Source organism: Sorghum bicolor, chromosome 9, assembly GCF_000003195.3.
Source record: "Sorghum bicolor cultivar BTx623 chromosome 9, Sorghum_bicolor_NCBIv3, whole genome shotgun sequence".
In the NCBI taxonomy this organism is placed as follows: Eukaryota; Viridiplantae; Streptophyta; class Magnoliopsida; order Poales; family Poaceae; genus Sorghum; species Sorghum bicolor.
Window position 1 is genome coordinate 7981633 of NC_012878.2, and position 8654 is coordinate 7990286.

At 43.6% G+C, this 8654-nt stretch overlaps 1 protein-coding gene across 1 annotated transcript; it reads left to right on the forward strand.

Moving 5' to 3' along the window:
• On the forward strand, positions 132-3928 carry LOC8055696 (protein CHUP1, chloroplastic). Its single transcript, XM_002439355.2, has 4 exons — positions 132-1344; positions 1469-1533; positions 1803-2582; positions 2819-3928. The coding sequence occupies exons 1-4, from the start codon at positions 1149-1151 to the stop codon at positions 3677-3679; spliced, it is 1902 nt and encodes a 633-aa protein (XP_002439400.1). The 5' UTR covers positions 132-1148; the 3' UTR covers positions 3680-3928.

Here is an 8654-nt window from a genome sequence, read left to right on the forward strand (position 1 = left end):
AGCGTGCTTAGGCCTCTAATAAAACGCATTAGGTCTCTTTCCCCAAGCGAACACGTGGAGCGATCGACCGGCAATCGCCGGTCCGCCGTTCAAACAAAAGCAAAACACGCGTTCTCGCTCACAGCCCAGTGTCTGGCAGGCAGACGGGATCGCGTGGCGTGGAACCCCCAACCGTGAATCATCCTCTCAGCGGCCACTAGCCTTCACGCGTTCGTCTCCTCCTCGCCATGAATCCCACCGTCCACTTGCTTGCGGAATTAAACGCGAAGTCGACGGCGACGTCTCGCCGCCGTGCAGTGGAGGGAGATTAGCAGGGGCACTTCGCTTTGCATGTAGGGTTGTAGGTTTTGCCGGGTAAGAGCCGTTTGTGGAATCAGCGAGAAGGTGACGGGAGAGGGCAAGCGAAGCAGAGGCCAAGAACCCCGAATAAATAAAGGGAGGGGGCGAGAGGAGGTGGCCGGCACTGTGGCGCAAGCTGATGATTCGTCGCCTCGTCTCTCCTGTTGCTCTCTCTGAAGGAGGCGGCGGCGGCGGGCCAACTAGTTTTCGGATTCCGGCGTCGTTTGGAGTTGTCCTGTACTCCGTCCTGCGTTTGGGGGAAAACAACAAGCCAACGGAACAACCTGAAAAAGTGAGGAGAGACGAGCCCCCCAATTTTGTCCTGCTTCCTTTCTTCGTCGTCGTCTTCCTTCTCTTCCTTTTTGTCTCTCTCTCCCTTGACCATCTTTTGTTGGCTGTGAGCTGAATTCGGAGCACGCCGGCCTAATTTTAGCTCGCCCGGAGATCACCCCCGGGCAAATTTCTTGAGGGGCAGCTCCGGTGGCTTGCTAGGCTGGGTTCTTCCCCCAGTCTGCTCGGTTCCACGCCATGGAGGTATAGCCGGCCACTTGCAGGTGCCGGAGCTCGCGTTTCCTGACGCGCTTTCTGGCTTTCTGCAAGAATTTCATCCCTCCAAGAACAGATTCTTCGCCACAACCGTTGTGGTCTCGTTCGAGCCCCAATTTTTTTTTGAATTTGGCTTCGGCTTCCGCTGCCTCTCGCGGCGCAAAAGGATGCTCCTTTTGTGACCGACCAATAAGGTTGGATTCTCATCACCTCCGTGGCTGTCGATTGGCTTCTGTTCTTCTTGGCGAGGTAGACAGCGTCAGATGCCCAACCCTCGTGATTGCAGCAGCAGCAGCAGCGGCGTTGGTGGGCCGAGCGCCGGGGACGCCAAGGACTTGCCCCAACTTTTCCTCAGGGTGGGCGCGGCCGTCACGCTCTCCGTCGCCGGGCTGCTCTTCTCGCGGCGCCAGCGGCCGCCCGGGCAGCTCCTGCTGCCGCCACCTCCTCCTCCTCCCTCAGGTACCAGCAATGAGCAGATGTCAAGTTCCTGTCAACATGGCGCATTAATTGTCAATTTCGCTATGTGCTGTGCTAGATGAAATTTGGTGATGGTGATGGTTTGCCCTGTGTTGGTTTTTTGTAGAGTCGGATGATGCTTGCGGCATGAAGGCCAGAACAGGGCTCAAGGAGCTGAGGATCCTCAAAAATGTAAGAATTTAGCTGAGTAATTCACAATTGATGCCCCTGCTTAGGCTTGTTCGCTTAAACTTATTAGCCGGATCTGCCGGTCATAGCATAACAAATCAGCTAACGATACTTTCTGCCGTGGCTTAAGAATTTCCTTGACACTGAGTTTCTTCTTTGTACTGCATATATATACTTCTCCGAGAACTGCCCCATGCCCTCATTTAATGTAAAGAATATATGATATAAAAATGCCCATATTGACATTAACACTTCGGTCTCTGTTCGTGAAGGAGGATACCAAGGCGAAAATTATCAGTGGGAACTCTGTGCACACGACCACTACCACTACGACAACCACCACCAAAGCATTAGTACCATTGGCCCCTAAATGCAGAAGCCTTGCTGACGATGAAGGGTACCTCCTTCCAGAGTTCAATGAAATGGTTCTCAATGAATTTGGCCGAGATATAGACAGCATTCCAACCACACCTGCAGCAAGAGTAAGGGAAGATGTATCAAATGACCACGAAGTGCACAAGCTTAGAGATTTGGTGAGATCACTGCAAGAAAGGGAGAAGACCCTGGAGCTACAGCTTCTGGAGTGTTATGGTTTGCAGGAGCAAGATGCTGCAGTGAGGGAGCTTGAGAATCAGCTGAAGATTAACAATGTCGAATCAAAGTTGTACTTGTTGAAGATTGAATCTTTACAGTCTGAAAACCAGAGGCTGCAAACACAGTTTTCAGAGAACTCAAAGATAATCTCTGAGCTTGAGGAGACAAGAACAAAGTGCAAGTTGCTGAAGAAGAAGTTGATATCAGATGCAGAACAGGCAAAGGAGCAAATCACTTCCCTTCAGAAAATGGTCGATTCATTGCAGCACAAACAGACTGATGAGGAGAAAAATCATATTGAGTTTGAAAAAAAACTGAAGAAACTAGAGGAGCTGGAAAAGGAGGCAACAGAGCTAAGAGCTGCAAATTCAAGACTGCAGCAAGAGAATGCCCATCTTATTAGGCGACTGGAGGTTACACGCCTACCCCCTGTACCTAAGCCCAAAAATAGCATGGAGGTGATTCTTTACTGTTCTTGGACTGTATTGTAGCTGGCACTTACTAAATCAATTTTAATCATCTCTTGGAGTGATCATTTCTAAAATGGACATGGTGTTCTCCACATATCTTTTGTGAATGGGAAGAAACACATAATTATATCACAAAAATAATTGTTTATATGTTAGTTTAACTTCACTGTGCTCTTGATAGTTTGTTGTCCCATCAGGAATTGAATAACTAATAATGGTTTCAGGTAAAAGCATTGGAGGAGGCTGATCGATTGAAGCAAGAAACTGATAAATTGGCTAAAGAGGTTGAACAACTTCAGAGTGACAGGTTTGCAGATGTTGAAGAATTGGTATATCTGAAATGGATAAATGCCTGCCTACGGTATGAGTTGAGAAACAAGGATGCTCCATCAGGGAAGACTGTTGCGCGAGATCTTAGCAAGACCCTGAGCCCCAAATCTGAACTGAAGGCCAAGCAGCTGATAATGGAATATGCCAATGGGGGTGCAGAGGACAGTCACTTGGGCCATGTCGAATTTGGTTCAGAGTGTGCTTCCTCACGGGCTTCGTCAGGTGAACTGGATGATGTATCAATTGATATTGCTTCGATGACAAAGCATAATAATAATGATAATAAAAACCCAAAAAAGAAAAAGTTCTTCTCTAAGCTTCGGAAACTGGTGCTGGGAAAAGGGAAGGAGAACCGTGAAGTTTCTACTCTGGAGAGGAGAGTGTCTATTTCAAGTTGTTCATTCGATGACTTCACTGGAAGGGATTCACATGATAGCTATTCTTCATTCATGGCAGAACCAAACATATCTGATAGTCGACGACATGGTGATCATGGCTTTGGTACACATTCTTCTTTCGACAGTGCAAAATCTAGTCCTCGTGGAACAGAAATTGTAGGTGAAAGAAGTGACGATTCTGGGATCAAGACTGTATGTTCTAGAGAGGAAAAGGTAAATGCATTTGGTCACAGTGCTCGCCTTGATAGTAGCAAGGCTATACCTGAGGATGTTGAGATCCATAAATTTGCTGATGCGCTGATCACATCAAGGTCAGGTTCCATGTCATCAAGAAAGTCGTCATCCTTCCGACACTGATATACGAATAGATTAGGAGTCATCTGCTACTGACCCATCTGCCTGGATGTATATTTCTGTCGGTTCTTGATGGGGAAGTTATAGGAGATGTTACTGGAATAAAGTTCTGAATACTTTATTCTTTGTACAATCACATATAGGATGTAGTTTATACTTACCTTTAATACCAACCCCTACCACTTGGGCTGGTAATGTGTATCATAGCCACAGTTCAATGGCAAACATACAACACTTCTTTTATGTCGCTTAGGTGCATAATGTCGGATAGCTCTCTATAGTTTATATCAGCACTTACAACATTGTTAGATAATGCCCCGACCTCTGCATCCTAGAATACAAACAGAGGTTTTGTCAGTTCGGGCTCCATAGCAGGAAATTATACATTCTGTCAATCAAAGTTCCTCACATAAATTGTTTCGAATAGGTAAGTCAAGCATTTGTCCATGAGTGTCAGCCATGAACTCTCTAATACCTACTAATTGGTTTACCTGAGACTCAGATGCATTTCCTCTGAACTCCTGAATAGACATTAGATAGACCGGATGAGATGGATCCTCTACTACATCACTTCTTTTTTTTCTTTTCAACCAATCACCGTATCACTGTTATGTTGTGGCATTAAGGATCCATTAACTTGGTGGCAACTACATCACCTAAAAGCACATTCCAGTCATTGACCAAAACACCATATCTAGCTTATTACAACATCTCCAGTAGCACCCATAATCAATACTGGAGATGCTCTAAGAAGCTAGATATGGTGGCACATTCCATGTCGCCCATCCCCTCCACCACCGTGACACCATTCTTTGACCCCTACACAATCGCGCCACCCCTCGATTACAACCCTATCCAGCCCCTCCATTGCTCCCAATTCCTCAGCCCGTCTCTATACGCCATTGGTCCGCCTCCCTACTACTAACACTTTTGGACACCTTCCTCCTCCCCAACAACAACACTGGCTTGCCTCTCCACTATGCAACATCGCTTCCTCTCTCGCTTCAACACTCTTCTTCATCCCTTCTCCTATTCCACAATCTCCAAGGTCGAGATAGTCTCTACGTGCTCACTGCGATGCAAATGTATCCCGGTGGTCGTGTGAAAGTCCTAGTTTGGTTTTGGTAATTGATCGAGTGACAACTAGTGGACTAACATTTTTTCTTAAGTAATGATTAAGCTAGATGATGTCCACACCAAGGGTTGAGCTAGATGGCATCCATTGAAGAGATGGAGATGGCCACAAGTTGATCAAGTGCTCAAAGGCAAAGGTATACTTGTTAGTGCTTTGCTTTTGCCGACCAGGCGCAATAAAGTGTGTGTTTAGATTTAGGATAGAGTCATACTATTAAGTGGGGAACTCTAATGCAAAATGGTTATCTAAGTGCCACTAGGTGTGAACTAACTTTGCATATGCATTGGACATAGTGATGTGATGAGATGCAAGTGAAAAATGTTTTGAAAAGCTAACTCAATGTCTAAGTTGAAGATGTTCACCTTGGAACATATTGGAGTTAGCGGATTTTAGACACTTGCGAGAAATGGGACTTAGGACAAGTTTTCTATCCTCATCGGAAAATTCTAGTGCCCTTAGGGGAGGTCACCGAAAGATGTGCAAATGTATAAATTTTACATTGTGCCTAGGGTTACTAACAGGAACAGTCCAGTGGTTGCCCAACTAAGAGCACCAGAACATTTGTTGTCATTGTTCGCCAAGTGGGATTTTTGAACAGGAGTACCAGAATTGTTGATCTTCTTAATGCTTGCTTCGGTGGTGGCATTTTGGTGGTCACCAGAGTTTTCTAGTGACCCTAAAATAGTTAGCCTACAACTCTTCAAACTACTAGTTTTTGAGGGGGGGGCTCTATAAATAGGTCTTGGCTAGTCCTTGGAGCATTCACTTGTAGCTCCAACTGATCCAACACTCTTGTGAGCTCTTGAGAACACCTCCACTCATGTCATTGCTAGTTGCTTGATCCAAAGTGAGATTGGGAGAGATCTAGTGCATTTTCTTAGTTGATTTTCATCTAGTGGTTCTAGTTCATTGTTTGAGCCTTGGATTTCTTGTTACTCTTGTTGGTTGGTGCCACTTATACGGCTTAGTGATTGAAGGATCATTGAGGATCTTATCTATGATTGTTTGTTCCCCTCTGATCAATTTGAATGTAAGGGGCTCTTGCACTCATCCCCTTCGGAGATCGCAAAGAGCAATTATGGTGGAATTCTCATGGCTAATTGGAGTGTTCTTTATTGATTAATGCTTGTGGTACCTGTTGACACTTGCTAACACCACTTGAATACTAGGTTGTCATCCCCAGCATGGCGCCAGAGTGTACTAAGGTATTTATGAATATGAAGGCTCTCTAGAAAATAATCTATTCTATCCGCAAGTGCACAGATAAAATACCTCATTGTAGCATTTCACCAAGAAAAGTATTCTGGGTATCGTTATTTATAATTTTGCTTAAGAGAACGACGAAAGTGAAAATAGGGGTAAAATCTATCAAGGTGTAGACTTAGAGATAAACTTACAAGAACATGATTACTAATGAGAAACTCGTCACACAGTCACTTGCTTTGGCAGGGGGTAAGCCATAAAAATAAAGATAATGAAATATAAGCTCATGGGTAAATAACACAGCAATTAGAAATAGACTACTCCACATAAAATGTAAGGTGACGTCGGACTAGCAAGAGAATGGATTCTAAGTATCTATTATCTACTAAGTCACAATCTACTCTAGGCATCTACAAGATCATATATAGCACAAAAGACTCTTCATTCATGTATAAGGAACATTGCTAAAGTAAATCAGAACATAGCAAGACTTACTCTGTAATACAAATTCTGCCTGTCCTACTAACGGAGGGTGGACTATATAAGAATCAACGAAGTTGTCACCATCGTGAACTACCACACGACCCGGCCAATAGGATACATTTGCAGGTAAATAACATCTAAGCACCACGCCCACATGTGATCTACCACCTAACTCCCATGTGTCAAGAGCTAAGCGCTTTGCAAACTTATACATAAACTCATTATCAATCATAACTATATCAAATATAGAACTAGAGCAAACTAAGAACATAATAAATAGAGACATAATGCAATTAGAATAAAGTTGTAGAGAAAGATATGAAATAATAGCAATCTTTATTGATAAAGATCCGAAATCCAGAGCGCTAGGCTCTACTTCTCTAATTCTATCTAATCAATCCTATAGAACTTGAAGGAATTGAGAGTAGCTAATTCTAATTCTCTGCGGGAGAAGTTCCTAAACCCTAACTTTGATGGCTTCCTCTGATAATGATTTCTCCTCTTCTCCTGGGGTGGAGAGGCCTTGTTTATATAGCCCCCTCAAATAAATGTGGGCCGTCGGATCAAACCGACCTTAATCGCATGGTTTTTCTTGATCATTAGAGGCGGTGGAGCATGATCCAGGAGACGAAGCCTGATTGGCCCTTGAGGCAGGGCGGGCGCCCTGCCCCCGGGCCCGTTCGGCCTCCCGTTCATTCTCGTGGCTTCTGGACTCTTCTAGGTTAAGGAAAATTGTCGCACACGTAATTATCTCGATGTAAACCCGACGTGTGGGCCTTCCTTCCATATTTTCTGATGACCCCCTGCAGAAATAGACAAACACCAAAACTCATGGAATTCTGTCAGATAAAACCCTAATTCTAGGTGTTTGGTGTATATTGATCCTTTTCCATGTTTAGTTGACGGTTGAATTTGGCATTTAAGGACTGTCAACAAACTCCCCCAAGCTTACCCTTTGCTCGTCCCTGAGCAAACAGCTAAACTCAGATGGATCAGGAGTTGCTTCGATGTTTTCTTTCCTGACAGGCACACATGCTTTCATATAAAATTCTCCCAGATTAGAGTGAAGTGTCATGGGGCTTAGTACCTGCACTTAAGTCTTGAGTAATTGAAAGACAAAATAATTAAGTCAAGGACTATTCCTCCTGTTTATACTTCACCTTTGTTCTAGAGTTTTGCATAAGTTTTCAAAATAAAGCTCAGAGTTCCCAGACATGATACACTCAAGTCTCTCTATATGTGGTATTTGTGGATCCTTACCAAAGATATCACTTACCTATAAGTAAGGGAATGTTTATGTGGAGTTTATAGGTGTGGAAAACAACTCATACATATGTTGTTTAATCGAACCATGGATCCAAAGGAACTCAGCATATAATTAAATCAAGATGTGCATGTGCGGTGGAGTAAATGATAGTAATGGTGAGAATGTATAAGTGATGATAAAACTTACTTCTCATTGCTCCTCATATTGCTATCTCTCCTCACTTGATCTTTGCTTTGGGAGAACATGGGCTATCTTTTTCTTCTTTTTCTCTCTTTTTTTCGGGTGGGTAGTGAATACCCCTAATTCTACTGTCGGACACTTGTCCATTTTTTCCGCTCAGGTGGGCATCTTTGTACCCCTAATTCTACTCCGGACACTTGTCCATTTTTACCTCTCGTCTCACTCTTTTTCTTTCTTTTTCAAGGTTCTGGGCACTTGCCCCTTTTTATTTCCTAGTACATTTTTTTGCATAACCCATGCCTCTTTCTGCATTGAATCTTTTTGGAGAGAGAGAATAACAATACTTTGGGACAGTGAGTGATAACAATATTTTTAGCAGATTTTTGATGAATGGTGGTGGATAGTGTAATAGATGTGTGCAAGTGAGTATCTTGATTTAATCACATGAAAAGCTCCTAAGGGTCTACACAGCTCGATCAAACTCAATGCGAATATAAGTAGAAAAAGATATAGAAATTATAGCAAGTATGGCTGTGGTAGGAATTTTGTCATGCTAGGAACTCATCATATGATTTGCAAGTTTTCAAAGTAAATCTCTAGAACTCAGTGTTGTAAGAACAAGATAAACAACAGCTCCAACTTTATATCATGTCTATCTCTTACCTAGACTTTAGTTTTAAGCTCATGCTCCCATAGATATTAAATTTCAG

Bases quoted from the DNA above. Each gene is read 5' to 3' on its own strand.
- LOC8055696 (XM_002439355.2), top strand. From the start codon at position 1,149: ATGCCCAACCCTCGTGATTGCAGCAGCAGCAGCAGCGGCGTTGGTGGG. The intron at 1,534-1,802 runs GTAAGAATTTAG...CTGTTCGTGAAG, and splicing joins AGCTGAGGATCCTCAAAAAT to GAGGATACCAAGGCGAAAAT. The intron at 2,583-2,818 runs GTGATTCTTTAC...TAATGGTTTCAG, and splicing joins AGCCCAAAAATAGCATGGAG to GTAAAAGCATTGGAGGAGGC.